General features: G+C 42.9%; 1 protein-coding gene across 2 annotated transcripts in view; it reads left to right on the top strand.

Moving 5' to 3' along the window:
• The first annotated feature begins 11,669 nt into the window (after positions 1-11,669).
• Positions 11,670-26,826, top strand: part of LOC126210543 (uncharacterized) — a 29,050-nt gene continuing 13,893 nt past the window's right edge. Inside the window, exon 1 of one of the 2 annotated variants that reach the window (XM_049939797.1) lies at positions 11,670-11,822. In XM_049939797.1, coding sequence (XP_049795754.1) covers positions 11,694-11,822 — 129 coding nt within the window. In that variant the 5' untranslated portion in view covers positions 11,670-11,693. The remainder of the gene's footprint in view (positions 11,823-26,826) is intronic. The other variant, XM_049939796.1, reaches the window with a different exon arrangement.

Genomic DNA, 26,826 nt, shown 5'->3' with positions numbered 1-26,826 from the left:
GACCTAGCACCAGAGTGTCAAAGAATATGCTGGAAGGTTTCTCACACAGATGTTCCAACTCATCTCTATGAGCTGCCTGCATTCCGCATCCTGCAGATGTGCAACATTTATTTTCCATGTGCTTTGACTGTGCTACATCATCTGCCACTCGAGGGAAACAGTGCAAATGTCGGCAGTAGAGAAGGCACGATTCATTGTGAAGTGTGGCAGTTGCCAGGCCTTGAGAAATATAGACATAGTCAAGACGACTCGCTGAATGGCTGATCACCATGCTCACAGCCCCAAGTATTGGGAAGGTTCAGTTTGTGCACTAACAGCTCCAGTTCCTGGCATTTCGTAAAATGAGGATGTTTGTCCTTCTTAGACAACACACAACTGATGTCACCATGTCGTAACAGCCCACAATCAAGGGGGCAACCTCTTCTGGAAAGAATTGCAAGCATTCCTGTTATTTGGCCATGACCGAGGGAGTGTAGACATTGATGATTCAGACACCACAGAAAACAGGAAGACCCCTGGCCAGTGCTAGGTAAGTCACTTGTCAAGCAATATGTCTTCTTTTAGGAGTTTAGCCATCCCACTGCCACTGTCAGCACATGGGGTTAGATGCACAGTGTGGCTGTAGACAGCTGGAAACGTCTGTGGGCGAACTTCTTGTGGGAGGGCAACATCGAGGTCCGATGCCTGCAATACTTCAGGGAGCAATTGTGACATGCATGCCAATGGTGTTGACATTGATTGAGCTAATTCTATGACCTTGTCGCGGAATTGTCACTACCGGGACACTCATTGAGGGAGGAAGACCATCAATGTACAAAAGTGTAGCCCCAGCAGGCGGCACATCCCCATCCACTACCTCTGTCGATTAGCAGCCATGGTTTGGAGCAGCAGCATTCGTTGCTGTGTGGATACAGTGAATGGCTAGTCTGAAGGTGGTGTTATGTCTATGGTGGAAGAGTGTCGTTGGCCCATCTGTTGTCCAACATCCAAGAATGCAGCACCTGGTACGTGCGACAGTGGACTCACCACAGCTGGTGGGCTAGCATGTGGTTCGGCCACAGAATCATCCTTTGAGAGATGGTCTTGACTAGTGGGATCCTCGTCGTTTTGAGATGGTGTTCGCTAGTTGTCAGATGAGGTGGTCCAATGCTTCCATCTTCTCTTCAGGGATCATTGGTTACACGTGTGGCTCCAGTGTCTGAAGATGCCTAGGAGTCATGATGGTAAGGCACAAGAACATCAATAGGCACGATCATAGAGTAAAGGTCCATGCCCTCCACCAGAGGTTGCTCACCACAGCATGAGATGTGCACAAGGCAGTGTAGGAGGTGGCAAAGGCAAATGCATCATCCTGTCTGCAGCACGGTCAGGTGCTACTGGAGACAGCAATAGGTAGTAGAAGTCAGCATGGACTGTGGCTGGAGGTCGTTCTGGAGAATCTCAGCAAACATCAGCAGGAGTGGCGTTGCAGTGGTCGAGACTTGCTCGTCCCCAGACAGTAGCTATGTGATCCTGGATTACATACAGAAAGAACAAACATGCCCTTCTTGGCCACAACCTGAGCACTCTTTGGCTGGAAAATGGGTATAAGTGCAGATATTTTTATATGTGGTACCTTAACATATGCACACATCTGAACAAGTGTTGGCTGTTTTTCTCTGCATAATTCTTCCCACAAACATGTCAAATACTTTACAACCAGCCGTTTTCTGAACACTCGTATTGCATCACTAAGTGGGCTACGCCTGCCAGTATAGACTAACTGCTTTACATCCATCTGACCACACTTCAGCACCAGACCGGCTGCCCAAAAGGAAATAAGCATTAACGACTCTTGCCACATTTACATGGAGGTAGTATTCATCCTAAAAACATACAACTTGCAATGGCCACAATTAGTCTGATAACGACGTAAATGTGATGTTGTTCAATGCATCATTCTCAGTCACCAGTCACTTATATCTGCTACACTCTATCTAAGTAGGACATGGTTGGTCAGCTTGATGTGGAACTGTCTCACACTTTTGAGAACAGGGTACGTGGTAAATTGAGCTCACTTTTCAGCTTTATGGCTAATCACCTTTCCATGTGAGAAGAATGCAGATACTGCCATCTCCAAAGGGACCTCGAAAGTGAGTTCAAATGCACAAATCAGCCGTAGTCCAAGTCATGCATGTTCCACAATTACTTCACCAATGTGTCCATCTGCGTGATGGAGTTTAAAACCACTTCTAGCTGCTCATAGAATTCTATTACATACTTCAATATTAATCCATTTCACATACAGCACACTGCTCACTGAAGACAGGTGGATGTCACCAAGTTTGTTAGAATCAACCTACACTTCATCTCTGGTAAACTGATCAAGTGCCTTCGACCATGAATATTTAGTCGAAAAGCTTATCTTCAGTGCTGATTTGCAGCAGAAATAAGTCATTCCCCTTCTAAAAAAGCTGAATGACACAAACAATTGTATAAATGCTTGGTGTCTCTTCTTTTGGACATGCAGGAAATGGACAGGGTCTGCAGATAGGTGGCGCTCAGTGGGAATGTGAATCAGCCGTCAGGTACCGAGATAGTCCATGTGGTGGCGATAAACTCTTGTGTCCTGGGTGGCACATTGGCTAACGCAGCTGCCTGGTAAGCAGGCGAACCCGTCTTCGAATCCCAGTCTGCCACACATTTTCACTCGTCGCCGCTGATTCCGCGTCATGTCCCGAAGCAGCTGATATCACTTATCCCTTAACTTTCCTTTGTCCCCCTCCACCTTCAGTTTATGACACAAACAACTCTGAGCTAGAGTTCGGTGGCAAGGATGTAAACAAAACATCAAAAATGGTTCAAGTGGCTCTAAGCACTATGGGACTTAATATCTGAGGTCATCAGCCCCTAGACTTAGAAGTAAGTAAACCTAACTAACCTAAGGACATCACACACATCCATGCCCGAGGCAGGATTCGAACCTGCGACCGTAGCAGCCGCGTGGTTCCAGACTGAAGCGCCTAGAACCGCTCGGCCACAACGGCCGGCTAAACAAAACATCCAATTCCACTTTGACTATCTGAGCACGCTCCCACGATTGATACAGACTTCCATATGTCAGTAGTCACAATTCTTATGTTCGTATAATTCATGATACCTGCAGGAGGGACAACCACTCTATCGCCATTTTAGCCAATGAGGGGCTGTATCTTCACAGTACAATATCCTTGACAAATACATGCATCTCTGAAAGGACAGACACTGTCTCTGACCATTACAGCTGTCTGCAAGACATTGTATTTTGAAGATGCATACACTTTATCACAGACATTGTAACCATCAACGACTTTCAGTAACCTCAAGTGACTAATCTGGCTACAATTCCATAATCATCTTTTAGCACGCATGCTTATTTTTCTTTGCTAGATGCATCTAGCAGTGCTATCACCGCAGTTCTGGTTCCCTTCTCTTCCAATAAAATGGAAGGCATGGCCTTCGTGCGAAAGTGTTCTCCACAGAACCCAAAAGTCGATGAGCAGGAGAACTTCTAGATGCCTTTTCAGATTTCGTTTTGACGACCCAACCAGATCGTCTGTAGGGCACTGTTGACGTTGTGATGAAAGTCTTTGGAGAAGTCGAGCTGTGAACACTGGGGCGAGTACTGGTGGAACTACAGAGAGAGAGCGATAGGGACAGTGGATGGTGACGGGATTTCCATGTGGCTTTTCGCGGATGATGATGCAATATACAAAAACGTCAGAATGCTAGATAACTGTGGCAAAATGCGGGAAGACTTGCCTAGTAATGTTGAAACCTCCCCTTTTTGAACAATTATACACGAGACTGTCCTTAAACTGACGCACAATATTTTTAGCGCAACGCAATCTGACTTTCAATAATCTCTACAAGAGAATGGCCCTGACTAACATTAACCTGTACTTTTCACAAATCACTTACCTCACAAAAATCTTGGTTACTCCCACTACTGCAATACGGAAAGCGCCACTACTGCCAGCTAAATAAAAGATTTAAACTATGGAAGGCACTAACTACTGATAGGGATAGTTAGCAAATGAAAGATATTAATAGAGAACAAACGTTGTATTTACCTTAATAGTCATCATATATATATATATATATATATATATATATATATATATATATATATATATATAGCAGTTCATGACAAATTTCAAAACTCCGCCATCTCTCTCACCACATCCACCACTGCTGGCGGCTCACCTCCAACTGCGCAACACTACGCGCAGTTCGCAGCCAGCTGCCTAACACTACAATGGCGAGTATTGATAGGGATAGTTAGCAAATGAAAGATATTAATAGAGAACAAACGTTGTATTTACCTTAATAGTCATCATATATATATATATATATATATATATATATATATATATATATATAGCAGTTCATGACAAATTTCAAAACTCCGCCATCTCTCTCACCACATCCACCACTGCTGGCGACTCACCTCCAACTGCGCAACGCTACGTGCAGTTCGCAGCCAGCTGCCTAACACTACAATGGCGAGTATTGATAGGGATAGTTAGCAAATGAAAGATATTAATAGAGAACAAACGTTGTATTTACCTTAATAGTCATCATATATATATATATATATATATATATATATATATATATAGCAGTTCATGACAAATTTCAAAACTCCGCCATCTCTCTCACCACATCCACCACTGCTGGCGGCTCACCTCCAACTGCGCAACGCTACGCGCAGTTCGCAGCCAGCTGCCTAACACTACAATGGCGAGTATTGATAGGGATAGTTAGCAAATGAAAAATATTAATAGAGAACAAACGTTGTATTTACCTTAATAGTCATCATATATATATATATATATATATAGCAGTTCATGACAAATTTCAAAACTCCGCCATCTCTCTCCCCACATCCACCACTGCTGGCGGCTCACCTCCAACGCGCTGTTCGCAGCCAGCTGCCTAACACTACAATGGCGAGTATTACAACAATGCAAAGCAGCCACAGACTGCACACAGCACAGCCAGTGATTTTCTATACAGAGGTGGCGTTACCCATAAAAAAACCTAAACAGCCTACTTACAATGTCTCCTGGTGCAGGGATTGGTGTTTGACCCTGAACGTAAATAAATATTACGTATTGTGTAAAAAAAAGGCGGAAACGCCTGTTGTTTGATACTAGGTAGGACTGATTCAGTAAGTAAATCGAGAAGATTCAAAAGAGAGCATAGCATTTCGATATAGATTTGGTTTAGTAAGCATGGAAACGTCTTGGAGATGTTTGTCAAACTCCAGCGGCAGACGTTAGATCAACATATGTTAGAAATCAATAAAATTGGGTTACGAAATATGGGTAAAAGTGCACTTAACGGCTTACGCTTCCGCGGTTTTTCTTTTGCGTGTTACTGTTGGAAACGGTCGGCGCAGTGAATGACGCCAAATGGTCAGGAATGCAGATGAAGCACCATCAACCGGAGTTCCGGCGCCGTTCAGTTAAGAGTCTAGAGCAGGGGTGCCCCACCCGTCGATCGCAATCGACCGATCGATCGCCTTGCCTTTGTAAGTCAATCATCCAAAACCTTTGTCCGAAATTTGTTTAACTGAGCTGTTCTTCTAAAATATCAATTTGTTGACAATGAGTGTTTCGCATGGTATTCGTAGGCGGTAAATTTGACCACACTGTCTCCACTTCTTTCGTCTGCATCTTTTTTCACCGCCTTTAACTTTCGCGCCAAGTAACAGCCTTTCCTCCAGCGTGTGCTCGTGAAAAATGAGTGAATAGTGAACAGTGAATAGTGTTTTATTCGTCTCATAACATACAATTTCTAATCATATGATTAGTGTACAGGAGACACGTCAAAAAATGGATAACACATCTTAGGCCTAATTGGCATAAAGAATTTTAACATTAATATAAACTTTTATTTTTCTTTCCTTCCTTTTGTGAAGGACAGCTACATTTACACACAAGACTATATGTAAATTTATCCTGCTCAAATGTTCAGTTCATCCTTCATGAACTCCTCAACAGTGTAGTAGCAGCGTTTGACAAGTATATCATATAGCTATGTTTTCAGTGTCTCTAGGTTCATACTCAGAACATTCTTTCCTTTTAGCTTGTTATGAATTTTCATTGCCATATACTGAGGAGACTGAGCATATAGGTTTAAGCGATGAGTGGGAAGCATAAAATTGTCTTTGTTTCTCGTGTTATATGCGTGATTGAAACAGTTTTTCTCGAATAACTGTAAATTGCTATGTAGAAAGACGATAATATCATAGATGTATAAGGAGGGAACTATTAATAACTGTTGTTTTTCAAATAGTGGGCGACATGATGTCCTTCGATGGGCAGTACACATGTTCCTTATTATTCTTTTCTGTAACTTTAGTATGCGCAATGTTGTTGTTGTGGTCTTCAGTCCTGAGACAGGTTTGATGCAGCTCTCCATGCTACTCTATCCTGTGCAAGCTCCTTCATCTCCCAGTACCTACTGCAACCTACATCCTTCTGAATCTGCTTAGTGTATTGATCTCTTGGTCTCCCTCTACGATTTTTACCCTCCACGCTGCCCTCCAATGCTAAATTTGTGATCCCTTGATGCCTCAAAACATGTCCTACCAACCGATCCCTTCTTCTAGTCAAGTTGTCCCACAAACTTCTCTTCTCCCCAATCCTATTCAATAGCTCCTCATTAGTTACGTGATCTACCCACCTTATCTTCAGCATTCTTCTGTAGCACCACATTTCGAAAGCTTCTATTCTCTTCTTGTCCAAACTGGTTATCGTCCATGTTTCACTTCCATACATGGCTACACTCCATACAAATATATGCGCAATATATTGCTTGAATTTCCCCAAAAAGCAATACCATACCTTACAACTGATTGAAAGTAGCTGTGGTATGCAATTTTCCTTGTATTCATGTCTGTTGCACCTGTTAATATTTGCATAGCAAATGTAAAGCTACATAATTTGTTTAACAGGTAGTCAACAGTGCAGCTAAACACAGGAAAACATGGCAGCACGGAGACCTGCTACTGCACACCGAACTTCGACGGCTGAGTAGACGTATGGTTCTAAACAGATGTACAGAACTTCTGCCAGCGACAAAATGTTTTGGGTGTGAAAGAGAGGAAGATAAATCACAACTATATGATTTGAGCCGGTTGTTCGACCTGGCATTTGTAACTGATATGATAGGTAACTAAATGGATTAAACAAAGCACTTCAAGGCAAAGAACCAAACGTCGTAATTCTTATGTTTTCTATAAAGCGTTTCGTGCAAAACTTGATCTTTTGACAGCACAGTTACAGAAATTAAGTATGAAACACTTCCCTCAAATACGGTAAGAATGGTCGCATTTTTTTACACTTGTGTAATATCTTGAAAATCGAGTGGTCATCAGTCTAGATCTTTTGATTGAGAGGAAATTACGTTGTATGTATTTTTCGTAATTAAAATGGTTAATTTTGGCTACGGTATTTTTTTGTACTTGAACCTTTATGAATTTTTAAGTCAGATGCTCTCTAAATGGACCAAATTACATGTAGTAGATTCCAAGCCCAGAAACTTTGGGTGCTCCTTTTCTAGAGTGGATCTCACACACAACTGGGATCAGCCATACATCAATAATGAGAATTTTGGCTCCACATAAAATGCACTCCTACAAAATGGTAATGTTACGAGGGCTATTCGGAAAGTAAGGAACGATAGGTCGCGAAATGGAAATCACAGTGAAAACCAAAACTGTTTTATTTGCAACAGTTAGTTACAACTTCTAGCTACTTATCTCCATAGTCGCCGATGCGACTTAGACGTTTGTCGTAGTGTTGTACCAACATTCCAATACCCTCGTTATAGAAGGCAGCCGCCAGTGCTTCCCGCTAATTCTCTACGCTGGCCTACAGCTCGTTGTCTGTGCCAAAATGTTGTCTTCATAGCCAGCGGTTGATGTGAGCAGAGATGAAACTCAGAGCGAGACAATTACGCGCTGTATTGTGGGTAATCCAATTGAAAACGATGCAGGAGCATCTTCATTGCCCCTTCAGAATGTGGCTAGAATTGTCTTGAAAAAGAAAATGCACGACAGTTATGTAATGTTGGCTGCATAGCTTCAGGTGAAATTTCTCACCAGGCTCTCGTACTTGGCGGGAGCCACTATTGTTCTAGGTATCTTTTTGTGCTCCCAGTGTGCTCAGAACTAAAAAGAACGACGTAACGCCATCGACGGACATACTAGAGACACTGCCCAACACACCTGTGCAAAACTTCATCGGATTTTCACTGTGGTTTCCATTTCGCGACCGATTGTTCCTTACTTTCCGAATAACCCTAGTACACTATTTCACTGAGGACGATCCACATCGTCAGGTTTAGTTTGCAGTTTAGGCGACATGGGAGCTGGAGACGAAAACTGTTGCTTCCACTGTGACATACTGTTTACGGATAAAGTGGATGTCTACATGAATGGAGAGTCAATGTGCAAAATCACATATCCTCAGCGGATGGAACCATCGAATATTATTGGCTCCTAGCAAGTAAGATGTGGTGTGGAATATGGGATTCTCGTTTTGTTGGATCCTTTCTTCATTCAGGGTACACTAACAGCAGCCCGTTACCTGCAGTTGTTAGACGAAGATGTGCTGCTGTCTGAAAATAGGACGTTTCAAACTTTATTTCATCTTGAGGGTGTCCCTACTCATTAAGGATTGTTTGGTTAGGCATAAGTGGATGTCCAGGTTCCTTGAGGATGAATAGGTTTTAGAAGTCTAGTGGAATGGACGCCACGTTCTCCAGATTTAGATTCATTACATTTTTATCTGTGTGGAAATATTCAGGCATCTGTTCACACCTCACAGAGTAGTTTATTGATGCTTGTGCTCGCCTTCCGGGACGTATGGAATAACACCAACTTGACAACGTGCTGCACAATGCATTGAGCACATCCTTTAGCCTTGACGTGTTAGCATCAGCATTTCCCATCAGGTTCCACGTCACCTGTAAGGAAGAAACATCAAGTCCTTATTCAATATTTGTTTCACATTTCACACAACCCCCTTTCCGTTTGAAAAGGCGGACACGTCCGTTCCTACAGCTACTATGAATCAAGACACAAGAGAACTGAGGACTTTATCTTCTGGTGGGCGTTGACTTGTATCAATGGGACAAGTTGAAAGTTCGTGCCACACTGGGATTCGAACCCGGATTTTCTGCTTACTAGGCAGATTTGCTGACCATGCACCATCCACACACAGTGGTCATCGTCAGTGCAGGGACTACCCTAGCACCACTCATGTCAGACCCAAATTCTCAACTAGACCACACACTACTGACGTAATGCCCCTGCTCACTATCCTCATTAGTCGTCGCATCTCACCGATGCTGCAGTCCCCCCCCCCCCCCCCCCCCCCGGTAGCTGAGTAGTCAGCTCGACAGACTGTCAATCCTAAGGTTCGTTCGATTCTCGGCTGGGTCGGAGATGTTCTCCGCTCAGGGACTGGGTGTTGTGTTGTCCTAATCATCATCATTTCATCCCCAGCGACGCGCAAGTCGCCGAAGTGGCGTCAAATCGAAAGACTTGCACTAGGCGAACGGTCTACCCGACGGGAGGCCCTAGCCATACATCATTTATTTATGCCGATGCTGCGGTGGTCAATGCGCTTGTGGTGGCCACTGTGTCTGGATGGCGTACTGACCAGCGCATCTACGACGGTGAGTCAAATGAAAACCTTAAATATTTTTTAAATATTATTTATTGTGCAGAAGTGGTACAGAGCTGAATCGCTTTTCAACGTAATCTACCCCACGCTCAATGCAAGTCCTCCAGCGCTTACAAAGTGCATAAATTCCTTTAGAAAAAAGTTCTTTTGGTAGTCCGCACAACCACTCATGCACCGTGTGGCGTACCTCTTCATCAGAACGGAACTTCTTTCCTCCCATTGCGTCTTTGAGTGGTCCAGACATATGGAAATCACTGGGGCAAGGTCTGGTGGGTATGGTGGATGAGGAAGACACTCAAAATGCAGGTCTGTGATTGTTAAAACTGTTGTATGGGCAGTGTGTGGCCTTGCGTTGTCATGTTGCAAAAGGACACCTGCTGACAGAAATCCTCGTCGCTGTGATTTGATTGCAGGCCGCAGGTGGTATTTTAGGAGATCTGTGTATGATGTGACAGTGGTCCCTCTAGGCATGTAATGCTCCAAAATGACGCCTTTTTCGTCCCAAAAGAGAGTCAGCATAACCTTCCCTGCTGATGGTTCGAAACTTCTTTGGTTTTGGTGATGAGGAATGGCGCCACTCCTTGCTCGCTCTCTTCGTTTCCCGTTGGTGGAAGTGAACCCAGGTTTCGTCCCCAGTAACGATTCTTGCAAGGAAGCCATCACCGTCTCGTTCAAAGCGCCGAAGAAGTTCTTCAAAAGCGTCAACACGTCGTTCTCTCATTTCAGGAGTCAGCTGCCGTGGCACCCACCTTGCAGACACTTTGGGGAACTGGAGCACATCATGCACAATGCGGTGTGCTGACCCATGTGTAATCTGTAAACATGCTGCAATGTCATTCAGTGTCGCTCGGCGGTTTTCCTCCACTATAGCTTCAACTGCTGCAATGTTCTGTGGAGTCACAACTCGTTGTGCCTGACCTGGACGAGGAGCATCTTCCACTGAAGTCACACCATTTGTGAACTTCCTACTCCATTCGTAGACTTACTGCTGTGACAAACATGCATCACCGTACTGAACCTTCATTCGTCGATGAATTTCAATAGGTTTCACACCTTCACTACGCAAAAACCGAATAACAGAACGCTGTTCTTCCCTGTTGCAATTGGGGCGGCCATCTTTATACTGATACTGCGAAGGTATGTGTGCATCTGCACTATGCTACCATCTACAAGCCAGTCCGCAGCTCGTGGTCGTGCGGTAGCGTTCTCGCTTCCCATGCCCGGGTTCCCGGGTTCGATTCCCGGCGGGGTCAGTGATTTTCTCTGCCTCGTGATGACTGGGTGTTGTGTGGTGTCCTTAGGTTAGTTAGGTTTAAGTAGTTCTATGTTCTAGGGACTGATGACCATAAATGCTAAGTCCCATAGTGCTCAGAGCCATTCATACAACCTACAGGCCATTCTGCACGTTGTTTGTAGCACGCTTACCAACTTACAGGATAACGGCGCGAAATTTCGATTTGTTATTACAAATTTAAGGTTTTCATTTGACTCACCCTTGTACCTCATCAGGAGACCCAGGTTCGAATCCCATTCTGGCACAAATTTTCAACTTGTTCCATCCATAACAATAAATGCCCACTGGTAGCTAAAGTCTTTAGTTCCTTTGTGTGTTAATATGTGTGAGTCACACAAGAAGATGGCGAACTGATCGGAAATTCTTCGTGATTAAAAAGCAGTGGATGCGTTTTAGCCATAATTGTTCCAGACTAAATCCCGGCCAGACTCTGAAACACAAAGTCGTCGAACGTGGCACAGGAAATGCGTCTGCATTTTTTTTAACAGCCACCTGCAACTTAACAAGTGATTTTTCACGCTCGTTTCCGCCAGTCATGACCATTTTTTTGTGCTAGCGCTTTCGTCCGTTTTTTCACACGTCAGAAGCGCTATTAACAGGGTCTGGGTTTTAACGGAAGCGTGTGACAGTCATGCGCGCCGGAAGAATAACAAGGCCCGGAGGCTCGGCAGGGTACAAATATGGCGGTGACCTGGCCTGTGGCGACACTTGGTGGACGACCAGCGAGTATCGATCATCAGCGATTTGTCAACATGAAGAGCTACTTCGCTCTCGTATTTGCAGCTGTCGCTCTCTTCGCCGTCGCTAAGGTAAACATAAACTCTGCTTTGTGCACACAGTGGTGAAGCGTCACGGCTCTTGCGGCAGGAAGGTGCACATCTCAACGGTATCTTAATAACGCGAACAAAAAAATTATCTGTACATAGGCCGACATGTTTGTTATAAAAAGCACACTGGACAAAAAATTAATCACTACCCAGGAAACAGTACGTAAATGCCGCGTAACAGCGCCTCTTGTCTCCTTGCTGTTTTGGTCTTCGTTCACTGACTGGTTTGATGGCGCTCCCCATGTTGCCCTGTCCTGTGAAAGCCGCTTTATCTCTGAACAGCTACAGCCTTCTGAATCTGCTTACTATATTTATCTCTTGGCCTCCCTCTACAATTCTTTTACCCCGCACACTTCTATCCAGTACTGAATCGATGATCCCTTGATATCTCAGAACGTATCCTATGAACCAGTTCCGTCTTTTAGTCAAATTATGGCACAAATTTCTTTCCCTGCCAAGTCTGCTCATACTTCCCCATTACTTACTTCATCTGCCCATCTGATCTTCAGCATTCTTCTGCAACACTACATTTCAATTCCATACAAGGCTATGCTCCAAACAAATATTTTCATAAAAATAATTCCAAACACCTACATCTATATACGATCTTGACAAACTTCGCTTCTTCAGTAATGCTTAACTTGCCATTGCCGGTCCACATTTTGTATGCCCTCTACTTCGGCCATCATCAGTTATTTTGCTGCCAAAATACCAAAAGTCGTCTCCTACTTTAAGTGTCTCGTTCCCTAATCTAATCCCTCCAGCATGGCAGAATTTAATTCGACTATATTGTTTAACTTGTTTTACTTCTGTTGGTGTTCATTTTATATCCTTCTTTCAAGACACTGTCCATTCCCTTCAGCTGCTCTTCCAAGTTCTTTGCTGTCTCTGACAGAATTACAATGTCATTGTCAAACCTCAAAGTTTTTATTTCTTCCCCCTGAACTTTAATTCCAAATTTTTCTTTTGTTTCCTTTACTGCTTGCTCAGTGTGAAGATTGAATAACATCGGTGATAGGCTGCAGTTCTGTCTCTCTCCCTACTCACGCACTGCATCCCTTTCAAGCCCTTTGCCCTTTTCGTGCCAAAAAAATGTTAGCCATCATTTTTCGGTTCGAGACTGGAGATTACTTAAACTTTTTTCGTTTGCGCGAACTTTAACGGCGCCACTATATTAACTGTTGTTTCGATTCTGCGTTAGTGTGCGATATCCACGTCTCGTCGCCTACAACAGTGTGTAAAAACAACTCATCTCTATGTTGTCTGTAGCGCTCCAAAAACTGTGGTGCACTACGCATTCTTTGCTCTTTGCACTGATCAGTAAGCGTTTTTGGAACCCACCTCTCGCACAGTTTGTGATATCCAAGCTGTTCAGTGATAGCCATGAAAATTGAGGTTCCAGAAACATTTTGGAATTCATTAGCCAGATAACTAATCGTCAACCGACATCGTTTCGAAGTTTTTGGTTCACCTGATCAATGACGTCATCGGTCAGAGTACTGGCCTGCCACTCCGCTGTTCATCGTGAACATTTGTGTGGCCAGAGACTCAAGTGGGCGACTATTTTACTTCCAGAATATTTTACCCAAGAGGACAAAAAATGGTTCAAATGGCTCTGAGCACTATGGGACTCAACTGCTGAGGTCATTAGTCCCCTAGAACTTAGAACTAGTTAAACCTAACTAACCTAAGGACATCACACACAGCCGGCCGAAGTGGCCGAGCGGTTAAAGGCGCTGCAGTCTGGAACCGCAAGACCGCTACGGTCGCAGGTTCGAATCCTGCCTCGGGCATGGATGTTTGTGATGTCCTTAGGTTAGTTAGGTTTAACTAGTTCTAAGTTCTAGGGGACTAATGACCTCAGCAGTTGAGTCCCATAGTGCTCAGAGCCATTTGAACCATTTTTTGACATCACACACATCCATGCCCGAGGCAGGATTCGAACCTGCGACCGTAGCGGTCTCGCGGTTCCAGACTGCAGCGCCAGAACCGCGCGGCCACTTCGGCCGGCCCCAAGAGGACACCATAGTCATTTAACCATACAGTAGAGCTGCATTTCCTCGACAAAAATTACGGCTGTAGTTTCAGCTTGCTTTCAGTCATTCACAGTATTAGCGCAGCAAGGCTGTTTTGGTTGATGTTACAAGGCCAGATCGGTCAATCATCCAGACTGCTGCCGCTGCAACTACTGAAAAGGCTCGTCGCTCAATAGATACCTACGGTACGGCTATCTGTATCGCTGAGATTAAAACTAAAGAAATTGGAGAAAGGTAGGAAATTAAGGAGATGGGACCGGGATAAGTTAAAAGAACCAGAGGTTGTTGAGTGTTTCAGAGGGAGCATTTGGCGATGGTTAACGAGAACAGGTGAAAGGAATACAGTAGAAGACGAATGGGTAGCTTTAGGAGATAAAATAGTGAAGGCAGCAGAGGATGAAGTAGGTAAAAAGACGACGGGTAGTAGAAATACCTGAATAATACAAGGAATATTGAATTTATTTGATGAAAGGAGGAAATTTGAAAATGCAGCAAATGAAGCAGGTGAAGGGGAAACGTGTTAAAAATGAGATTGACAGGAACTGCAAAATTGCTAAGCAGGAATGGCTAGAGAACAAATGTAAGAATTTAAAAGCACATTTTTCTACGGGAAAGATACATTCCACCTACAGGAAAATTAAAGAGGTCTTTGGGGAAAGTGGAAGTAGCTGTATGAATATCAATAGCTCAGATGGTCAACCAGTAACAAGCAAAAAAAGGGAAAGCAGAATGGTGGAAGGAGTATATTGAGGATCTGTACAAGGAAGATGAACTTGAAAGCAATATTATAGAAAGGGAAGTGGACGCTAGTGAAGATGGGTTGGGAGATACGATACTGCGAGAAGAATGTGACAGAGCTCTGAAAGATCTAAGTCGAAACAAGGCCCCGGGAGTAGACGATATTCCGTCAGAACTACTGATAACCTTGGGAGAGCCAACCATGACAAAACTCTTCCACCTTGTGTGGAAGATGTATGAGACAGGCGAAATACCCTCACACTTCAAGATTAATGTAGGAATTCCAATTCCTAAGAAAGCAATTGCTGACAGATGTGAAAATTATCGAATTATCTGTTTAATAATTCATGGTTGCAAAATTCTAGCACAGATTCTTTACAGAAGAATGGAAAAATTTGTAGAAGCCGATCTGGGGGAAGATCGGTTTGGATTCCGGAGAAATGTATGCACACACGAGGCAGTACTAACCCTACGAGCTATCTCAGAAGACAGGCTAAAGAAAGGCGAACCTACATACTGTATATAACATTTGTAGGCTTAGAGAAAGTTTTGAAAGAGCTGATTGGATTACTCTCTTTGGAATTCTGAAGGTAGTAGGGGTAAAATACAGCGAGCGAAAGGCTATTTACAGTTTGTGCAGAAACCAGGCAGCAGTTACAAGTGTCGAGGGACATGAAACGGAAGCAATGGTTGAAAAGGGAGTGAGACAGTATTATGACCTATTAGCGATGCTATTCAATATGTACATTGAACAAGCAGTACAAGAAACCAAAGAGAGTTTGGAGTAGGAATTAAAGTTCAGGGGGCAGAAATAGAAACTTTGAGGTTTGTCGATAGCACTAGATTTCTCTCAGAGACAGCAATGAAATGGAAGAGCAGTTGAACGGCATGGATAGTGTCTTGAAAGGAGGAAATAAGATGAACATCAACAAAAGCAAAACGAGGATATTGGAATGTAGTCGTATTAAATCACGTGTTGCTAATGAAATCAGATTAGGAAGCAAGACATTTAAAGCTGTAGATGAGTCTTGCTATTTGGGCAACAAAATAACCAGTGATGGCCGACGTAGAGAGGATATAAAATGTAGACCGGCAAAGGCAAGGAAAGCATTTCTGAAGAAGCAGAATTTATTAACATGGAACATAGATTTAACTTTTAGGAAGTCTTTTCTGAAGGTATTTATATGGAATGTAGCCATGTATAGAAGTGAAACGTGGACGATAAACAGTTTAGATAAAAAGAGAATAGAAGCATTCGAAATGTTATGCTACAAAAGAATGCTGAAGATTAGGTGAGTAAATCACGTAACATGGAATATGGATTTAACTGTCAGGAAGTCTATTCTGAAGGTATTTGTAAGGAGTGTGCCATGTATGGAAGTGAAACATGAACGATAAACAGTTAAGACAAAAAGAGAATAGGAGCTTTCAAAATGTGATACAGAAGAAAGCTGAAGATTGCATGGGTCGATCACGCAAGTAATGAGGAAGTTCTGAATAGAATTGGGGAGACAAGTTTGTGGCACAACTTTACCAGATGAAGGAATTGGTTGATAGGACATATTCTGAGACATCAAGGGATCACAAATTTACTACTGGTGGGAAGTTTGGGGGAGGGGGTGGGGAGGTAAAAGTCGAGAGACGAAGGGATGAATACACTAAGCAGATTGAGAAGGATGTAGGTTGCAGTAGTTACTCGCAGATGAAGAGGCTCGCACAGAGTAGAGTAGCACGGAGAGCTGCATCTAACCAGTCTTCGAACTGAAGACCACAAAAACAAGTTGTAAAATGCAAATATAGTTCCACATATCGCTTACGGTCAAGGTAGGAGGTGAAGCAGCTGTTCACTTCGGTTTGTGAGATGCTGTACTTTTCCACAGCAGCGTACACATCATAAGAATGAACCTGATGAAAACAAAGACAACCGCGACGATTATTCAGATACCAGAGTACACGTACACTGATGCTGCTTTCTTGGGAGTATGTCCTACTTATGTATTATATATGTTTTTACTAAGTTATGTTAAATGAAAATTTAAGATATTCTAATGTATTAACAGTCAACAACATTTTTCTTAATCACGCCTTAGCTATGTAGTTTTTAATTAAAAATCGTGCACCATCACAGTCTCTATAGTATTATACTTTTATTTTCGCGCGGTTAACACGCAATATGAAAATGGCTGTGACTCCATGATGTTCCGCAGTAAAACACGCATGTTGAACACGATTGAAAAGTACTGAGAAATAGGTTGTTCCAAATGTTTTAAAGTAGGAGAAATTTACAGAAGAAATCGGCTTTGAGGTTTCCCCAGGGACTGTACTTGATACAGCTTAGACCCACGCACACGTTAGATGTATAGAGGAATCGGTAGCGCAGTTGGTTGATAATCTAGTGCAGTTAATGGATCGCCTAAATCATCTTTTTTTTTCGTTCAATTTGAAATACTTACACCTAACAATTGTAAAATTCATCATCATTTTTATGAATAATACACGTCTTCTTGTTTCTAATTACATATTGCATGCATTGGAAAACATCTTATTCCATTCACACCGCCACCCCCTCCAGTGCAATCGGACTTTCCCTTTTGTGCCACATATACTTGCTTCACACAGTCAAAGAGATTAGATTAGATTAGATTAATACTAGTTCCATGAATCATGAATACGATATTTCGTAATGATGTGGAACGAGTCAAATTTTCCAATACATGACATAATTAAGTTAATTTAACAACATACGTAAGTTAATATAACAACTTTTTTTATTTTTTGTGTTTTTTTTATTTTTTCTATTTTTTTTTAAATATTTTTTCTTTTTTTCTTAATTTATATCTAAAAATTCCTCTATGGAGTAGAAGGAGTTGTCATTCAGAAATTCTTTTAATTTCTTCTTAAATACTTGTTGGTTATCTGTCAGACTTTTGATACTATTTGGTAAGTGAGCAAAGACTTTAGTGGCAGTATAATTCACCCCTTTCTGTGCCAAAGTTAGATTTAATCTTGAATAGTGAAGATCATCCTTTCTCCTAGTATTGTAGTTATGCACACTGCTATTACTTTTGAATTGGGTTTGGTTGTTAATAACAAATTTCATAAGAGAGTATATATACTGAGAAGCTACTGTGAATATCCCTAGATCCTTAAATAAATGTCTGCAGGATGATCTTGGGTGGACTCCAGCTATTATTCTGATTACACGCTTTTGTGCAATAAAGACTTTATTCGTCAGTGATGAATTACCCCAAAATATGATGCCATATGAAAGCAATGAGTGAAAATAGGCGTAGTAAGCTAATTTACTAAGATGTTTATCACCAAAATTTGCAATGACCCTTATAGCATAAGTAGCTGGACTCAAACATTTCAGCAGATCATCAATGTGTTTCTTCCAATTTAATCTCTCATCAATGGACACACCTAAAAATTTGCAATATTCTACCTTAGCTATATGCTTCTGATTAAGGTCTATATTTATTAATGGCGTCATACCATTCACTGTACGGAACTGTATGTACTGTGACTTATCAAAATTCAGTGAGGGTCAATTTACAAGGAACCACTTAGTAATTTTCTGAAAGACAGTATTGACAATTTCATCAGTTAATTCTTGTTTGTCAGGTGTGATTACTGTACTTGCGTCATCAGCAAAGAGAACTAACTTTGCCTCTTCATGAATATAGAATGGCAAGTCATTAATATATATTAAGAACAACAAAGGACCCAAGACTGACCCTTGTGGAACCCCATTCTTGATAGTTCCCCAGTTTGAGGAATGTGCTGATCTTTGGATATTATGAGAACTACTTATTTCAACTTTCTGCACTCTTCCAGTTAGGTACGAATTAAACCATTTGTGCACTGTCCCACTCATGCCACAATACTTGAGCTTGTCTAGCAGTCTGGATGTGATGAAAGCTCAAAAAGCAGTAAGGCTCCTTCACACTGTGAAAGTAAATTTACAGTTTCGAGAGAGCAACTTCAAATATGTACCGAATATTGTGATATATATATATATATATATATATATATATATATATATATATATATATATATAAATGGCGTCACTCGATATTTCCATCTCGATAAAGATATACTGGAGGAAACATATCGCCGAGACATATGTTAATTTTGGAAAAATATCGATATTTTATTAACACCACTAGTCCCCATCCACAAAACGAGCAAAAAGTCTTGCTGGCGATCTCTCGAAACTTTGAAATTTCATTGTGGCGATGGTTGCAATCTCAGTAAAACTTGGCTAGGGGCTGAACGGCTCTCGCAATCATTACCGTCACTGGTGGATCTTTTGCAGGACTGGGAGAGAAGTCAGAATTTATGTTGAGAGGCTCTGCCTGCTGCGTCCACGAACGACCGCCTTGCTGGCACCTTCGCGGGCTGCACACGTGAAGGTGGGGCCAGTACGCTACTAACTGCCGTTCACAGATGGCGCGCATGCTGCTGAGTACTGGCATTTTGCTGAGATTCGACCGGTAATGCTTTTCCGTGAAATAGTTCAGGTGGCGCGGTAATTAATAAATTTTCGGAGTTAGCTGTTTTGATAACATGAATGCTCCTAGTTGTTTGATTTGTGGCTTGCACTTTGTGAATGGCCTTTGTTCTTTCGAGTTCACCTTTCATTAGCACTTGCTAATATGCTGCTTTCTTCACCATTGGAAACATTCATTACACGATCCTAAAACTGCTACCAAAATCAGACATAATTGTACCTTTAATTTTACATTCACTTTAGCTTGTTGAGTTTTTGCCACTTGAAGGCCCGTTAATGGAAATAAAAAGCATCTTTCGTAAGGGTGCATTTTCTATTAATGGTTAGATGCCCCTTTAAGCTAAAATGTTTTGTAGTGTAGTGGCTGACCTGTATATTTCATGTATGACTATTAACTTTTAAAGATGGACCTACCTCTGTTAAATTGAGACTTGCTAAGACGTCATCCGCTGCGCGACTTGTTTCATTACCTTTTAAAAGTAAAATTGCTTGAAAGCATACGGAGCTTCACTGTTTTACGATCACGCTGTTTTAATTTTGAATCTCAGCAATACAACAACAACCGCCACATCTTACAGTGTGGCTGCGTGATAGAATGCTCGCATAACATGTGGGTGGCGTGTATTCGATTCGTGAAAATTTCAAACAAAGGCGCATGTTCCATGAAAATTTCACTGAAGGCCACAATAATTATGGGTGAAAAAGAATTTATATTGTGATGTTCTTTTAGTGTAAACAATCTTTTATAAATGATCAGTAATTACGAGTTTATATTTACAACGAAAATCGGATTTTTGTGTGCAATATGCAACTAAAAACAAGAAAACGTTCTTTTTCCATAAAAATAGCAATAAGATACTGTTAATTAGCATATATTTGATGAATTTTATATTTAACTGATGTGCCGGAAGGGGTGGCCGAGCGGTTCTAGGCGCTACCGTCTGGAACAGCGAGACCGCTACGGTCGCAGGTTCGAATCCTGCCTCGGGCATGGATGTGTGTGATGTCCTTAGGTTAGTTCGGTTTAAGTAGTTCTAAGTTCTAGGGGACTGATGACCTCAGAAGTTGAGTCCCATAGTGCTCAGAGCCATTTGAACGATTTTGAACCATTTAACTGATGTAGGTGTGAGAACTGAACGGGAAAACGAACAAATAAAGACTGAAACGAGACTCGAACCAGCGATTACCAGACTCGAGCGCTTCTAACTTTTTCCATCTTTATATATTTTAAACATCATGGATTTGTTAGCAGAAGATACAATTTCGTTAAAAAAATTGAATCAGCCGGAAATCGACCCTAAACTCCCCATATGGCAGGGGAGCATTCTTCCTAGACATCCACACAGTCTGTTGAGAAAAAATCGACCTTGCATTAGCGTGTTAAAGATTGCCGGATAACTTCAAAGTTGACTTATTCGAGAATTTTTTACGGTTGGATCTAACAGGTTTGGGCAATTAATCTAAGAGTGCTGAATTTCACGTATCAAAAAAAGTCATTCAATTTTTGAAGCCACTTCGTATCTGATACTACAGTCAATTCCACCACGAGCACATTGAAACTGAAAATATTCTGACTGTCGCAGACGTGTACAGTCAGTGTATCTTGTAGAACAAGGTTCGCAAATGGAACAAAAGAGTCGTGAGATTCCTTAACCTCTACGTGAACTGTATTTGCAGTTGCGAACATGGACAATCATCAGTTGTGTATTGGAATGACGACAATGAAAATTTGTGCCGCTCCGGGACTCGAACCAGTGTCCCCCGTTTATCGCGAATGATCGCCTTTGCAATAGGCTATCCGAGGGCGCTTCACAGCCAGACCCGTACTTCCATATGTGGTCAACCACGCGTCTACAACCTGTACTCGTACATCCATTATTCGTATATTCCCGTACGAGGGAGATATTTTTATCGAAAGTCACTTGCCTGAAGTCGACGGATAGATATGCTATCGCAGAAGCACGATAGAATGTTCCTTCGGACATGAACAACTCGGGCACTGCAATATCGTCTTTAACGTCTTGTCGACGACAAGATCATTACAGCTGCAGCAAGGACATGGATGGGTCGCGTCTTTTTCAAAGAAACCAGCCTAGCATATTGCTGTGGCGAGTTAGGAAGTGCGTATGGCCGCACAGGGAGTCGAACTGCTGTCTCCCTGAATCTAAATTCTCTGTGTCCCCGCCGCGCCAGTCTGATTGGAAAGAGCAAATGGAGGGGAAGGCTGACTAATTGTGGTGTTGCGCCATGACAAGATCGCCGTTTAACAATCAGAGCAGTGTCTGAGTTAACAGGAGTTGACAAGGAAAGTGTCGAACAAGTTTACCGATTTTTTCAATGTTTGCATCAGTTTTTGCTGACAATGGTCTGCCAGTGCGAGTGTCATCACTGGTGTCTTCGCGGCCATCTTTAAATCGTTTAAACCACTCAAACACTTGTGTTCGCGATAAACAATCATCGCCGTACACTTGTTGTAACATTACAAACGTTTCACTTGCAGATTTTCCTAGTTTGAAACAAAATTTGATGTTAACACGCTGTTCTTTCTGTACACTCAACATTTTCCGACGCACAGACAAAACGTCAACTACTTAAAACAGACGCCACGGGCAGACTGAGTGCAGGAGGCAGATGAAACTCGAGCAGTAGGCGGAGCGAGAGTCACGTGACAGGCCACGCGACTTTCAGCCTTATTGCATTCGTTTTATTGTTTCACCAGTACTAGTCCGGTTTTTTTCTAGCCACACCTCGTAGGTTCGGAAGAAGCGAATTCCACTACTTCCCTCCCGTGCAGGGAAACTTACACGGTCTTTCTGTTTCATGTGCCTTTGCTTGGTCTCGACACCATCCAGATCATCTGTAGAACCCAGTGCGTCGTGGCAGATGCGGATTCTGTGCGTGAAGTGGCATCGACGATTATACCAGGAACCATGGTAGGACTGCTGTACGGAGTACGTAGAAGCAGACGCTACGGGCAGTGTTGCATGTTGTCAACAAGCGTCCTGACACACCCTTCAGCCCTTATTCACTGTGAATCACGCCATCTTTCAAAAACACATGGCTTCATTCGAATTGCGTCACATGCATTATTTAGTTAGTCACGCCATAGATCACTTGAACAATTCTTTTATCGGAATGATATGGAATGAGACACTTTACAGGATACGTAACCATGATTAGTGCTAACGTTAATGAACGCATTATTTTTGTCCTACTCATCCAGTTACACTTAAGAACAAGCGTTTTTTTACTGGCTACCATATTTTAAACAGAAATTCGTCTGTGGAATAGAAGAAGTTGACCAGGAGGCAGGGTCCGACCCGATAGCTGAGTAGTCAGCGTGACGGATCGCCGTCCCACGGGCCCGGGTTCGATTCCCGACTGCGTCGGGGATTTTCTCCGCTCAGAGACTGGGTGTTGTGCTGTCTTCGTCATTTCATCCCCACCCGGCGCGCAGGTCGCCCAATGTGGCGTCGAATGTAATACGACCTGCATCAAGGCGGCCGGATCTGCCCCGCAAGAGGCCTCCCCGCCATTGACGCCAAACGCTCATTTCAATTTTTACCAGTAGACAGGAGGAACGATTTTAAATTGGATCTGTTTTTCTGCCTGTCAGACATTTTACGGTATCGGGAAAATGGTCAATAATTTTTGTTGTTGCATATTGAACTCCTTTCTGTGCCCCAGTTTTAATAGCGGGTAATTGAGGTCATTTTTCCCTCTAGTGTCGTAGGCATGGATTCACTGTTCTTTAAATTGTGATGGATTGAAACTTCCTGGCAGATTAAAACTGTGTGCAGGACCGAGACTCGAACTCGGGACCTTTGCCTTTCGCGGGCAAGTGCAAGGTTCGCAGGAGAGCTTCTGTTAAGTTTGGAAGGTAGGAGACGAGGTACTGGCAGAAGTAAAGCTATGAGGACGGGGTGTGAGTCGTCCTTGTGTAGCTCAGTCGGTAGAGCACTTGCCCACGAAAGGTCCCGAGTTCGAGTCTCGGTCCGGCACACAGTTTTAATCTGCCAGGAAGTTTCATATCAGCGCACACTCTGCTGCAGAGTGAAAATCTCATTTTGTGATGGATTATTTATGACAAATTTCATCATTATCACTTCACGCTCGACGTCTTCCCCGACACTGAGGGCGTCTTCCAGCAGGATAACACAATACCAGAACTGTGCAACAGTGGTTTCGGGAGCGTGATCGTGAACTCTGTTGATGTCCGGTCGCCAGCTCGGTTCCGCCAACAACCAGTTCGTCATTTGCAGGAACTGCGTGACGTGTACCTGGTGCCACATACCTCTGTAAACCTACCGAGGGCTTGTCAGTTCCATGCCTTGTACAATCACTTCTTCACTTCGATACAAAGGTCTGTCAACATGTCATTAGCAAGTGGTCATAACGCCATGGCTCATCAGTGTTCATTTGGAAGGCATTACGGAGGCCAATTCCGTTCCTTCACACAAGATCTTTTCAACTCGCCTAGCCGTTTTCGTCGGGTTCGTTCGTCAAGGTCATGTCAGACATCCGAGTACTGTAGGCCTACTTACAGTGAAATCTGTAACAAAGTAATAAGCAACCAGCTGCATCTTCTGCAGAAGGTTATAATTATCACATTATTTGCAAGTGTCAACAATGAGATCCATACAGCAAAATGCAGTTCGGAGCACATGCCACCAGAGACTGTGGCCAACTCTTCACCATGACACTCTACCACCTCCTGCCTCTTAAGTGCAGGGAGGGAGGGGGGGGGAGGGTGCTCAGGGAGACCAGTGGCAGCTGCCTCTTCTGTTTGGTGGCACTGGCCGCCACCTCATCTTCACTGGCAGCGTTGTGTGCAGGTCTTCTTCTTCATCTTTTCTTCTTTTCGCGGCTCCAGCTAAAACAGTGCGAATGTTTTTTGCAAATGTCTGCGAGTCGTGCAACTGAGGTGGGGCGTGGGGACCAGCCCAGAATTCACCTAGTGTGATGTGGAAAACTGCCTAAAAACCACATCCAGACTGGGCGGCACACCAGCCCTCATCAGTAATCCGCCAGGGCCAGCGCGCGTACCTGAGTCCAGGAAGCAGTGCATTAGCGCCCACTGCTAACCTGGCGAGTCATACACTGTCATGGATCATTGAGGATCAATGTGTTTAAACTATCTTCATGAAACCCCCAAGGTTTTCCTGAAGGTAGAGAGCTACCAATGTCAAAAAGGTCCTCCTCAAAACGAGAAAATTATTTTCTTGGCGTGCTCAGTACAATGGCGTTATCCCCACATGCGGTGTAAATGTTTCTGGCTACCTCTACTGCTGTCTCCCCTCTACTGAACTGAAACAGAAGAATATGTCGGAAATTTTACAATTTCTCCACTTGACACTCAAGTCTCTACCACTCGTTATATCCAGATGATAAAGTGACAATATGTAAACTCAAATAAAAACAGTGAACTACAAATAAAAAATTACGACCAGTAAATAAACCCATAGTAATCGGAATACTAACATGAAAAACAAAAACGCTACCACCTTAATGCTTGTGTCAAACCCAGTGTACAAACCTTCCACTTGGAGGTGCTCGTCTCAGTTTGCCACCGCAAGTGGCTGCTTGTGCCGCTTGCGCCTCAAACTGGGCCCGTATCAATCACGATGTGCAAGTAACGGAAGCAGGGATGTACCGTTGGTATGGCGAGTTAGGTCCCCACTAGGACTGTTGATAAAATATCGACATAACGATTTATCGATATATCTTCCAAGCAATACCTAGATATTTCGGCGATATTAACTACACCGATATATCGATATCGAAGTATGAATATGGAGTGTCGATGTTTTTATTTTATATTATATATTTTTTTCGAAAGTTGCAGTAAATATTCGAAATCATTCTTTTGAAATTTTAGTAGAACATAATATTACTTTCACTGTGTGAAGGTGTCTTACTAGTTTTTGAGCGTTAACCACGTCCAGTCATTCTCTTTGACTGTGTGAGGGAAGTACAGGTGGCACAAAGAAGAAGCGTGATTGCACAAGGTGGTGGCATGTGAATGGAATAACAAGATTTAATATCTGGATTCTTTAAAAAGCACTTGATGAAACCATAATCTGAATGACAAGTTTGGTCTTTGTGGTGGGCAGAGAGGTGAGAGGGGAAATGATGACGTAATCGACGCCCCGCGCAACCAACGGAAACTGCAATGTTTAGATTCACCATGCCGTTTTGACAGTATGATTGCTATTTCGCTGGCGTTTGCACAAATGACAAAACAGGGAAGTCGACATGAAGTATTCCATACAATTCCTGTATGTGACGAAACCAAACCACGGACCCATAGGACACCTTTTTATTGTGCCACTTACATACAGTTGCCATTGTTAGCTAAGTGGCTATCTTCCAAGCACGAACGTACATCGTTTTCCTTTCAATTCTTGCCCTATGGGAGATAAGCAGGCTGCTAGCTTGTTGGTGTATAAAATATCTAATAATAAATCAATACTTAAATATACACCTCTAAAACTGGCGTTATATTTACAATGTCCAACCGATATTTTTAAAAGTATGTCGACATTTTTTCCGTCGATATATTGACAATTTTTCCGATATCTCGAGGGTAATTAATGGTTTCTTGAAGTGTCGATATATTGGATTCGCGATATTTTCAAAACCATCAACAGTTCTAGTCCCTGTCAAAGGAGCAGGCATAGGTGGACAAGCTGCTGAACGGGAAAAAAGGAAACAAAGAAAGAAACTGTGATTTGTCTTGGGTCCGTAGTTTCATCTATGCCTACAGGAAGAAGCCTTTCCTCGATTCACAGCTTTAATCTCACACAGTTATCTCAGTGCCATTCTGCTCAAGTAACATCATAGAGGAAGGACCATTACCGAGCAGACGTATGTCGCAAACACGGGTTGCGTGGCAACAGTGCGCTTGCTTCACACAGCTGCGCGTACTCAGCCCGCTCACGTGAAACACTGGGGCAGTTGCTGCAATTTCGCTTACGGTATTGCAGGATCTGACGCGAATATGCCATTTGACCGAAAGCTTACGATTCTTGCAGACTTATGACTGGAGTGAGGTCCTATGGTGGAGGAAACACGCTATAAAGCTGGAGGTACGAAAACGTAATTTACTTGCCCCTCCAGCCAATACCTGCTCTGCTCCTAACAAGGGAACCTCCCCATCGCACCCCCCTCACATTTAGTTATAAGTTGGCACAGTGGATAGGCCTTGAAAAACAGAACACAGATCAATCGAGAAAACAGGAAGAAGTTGTGTAGAACTATGAAAAAATAAGCAAAAATATACAAACTGAGTAGTCCATGCGAGAGATAGGCAACATTAAGGATGGTGTAAGCACAGGTGCGCCGTGGTCTCGTGGTTAGCGTGAGCAGCTGCGGAACGAGAGGTCCTTGGTTCAAGTCTTCCCTCGAGTAATTATTTTACTTTCTTTATTTTCGTAAAGTTATGATCTGTCCGTTCGTTCATTGACGTCTCTGTTCACTGTAATAAGTTTAGTGTCTGTGTTTTGCGACCGCACCACAAAACGGTGCGATTAGTCGACGAAAGGACGTGCCTCTTCAATGGGAACCGAAAACATCTGATCGCAAAGTCATAGGTCAACCGATTCCTCCACAGGAAAACACGTCTGATATATTCTATACGGAACTGGTGACGGCATGTGCGTCACATGACAGGAATATGTTGTCGAGCCACCTAACTTGT

This window comes from Schistocerca nitens, chromosome 10 (genome assembly GCF_023898315.1).
Source record: "Schistocerca nitens isolate TAMUIC-IGC-003100 chromosome 10, iqSchNite1.1, whole genome shotgun sequence".
NCBI classification, from domain to species: domain Eukaryota; kingdom Metazoa; phylum Arthropoda; class Insecta; order Orthoptera; family Acrididae; genus Schistocerca; species Schistocerca nitens.
The sequence above is the reverse complement of the archived record's forward strand: the minus strand, read 5'-3'. Positions and strand labels throughout refer to the sequence as shown.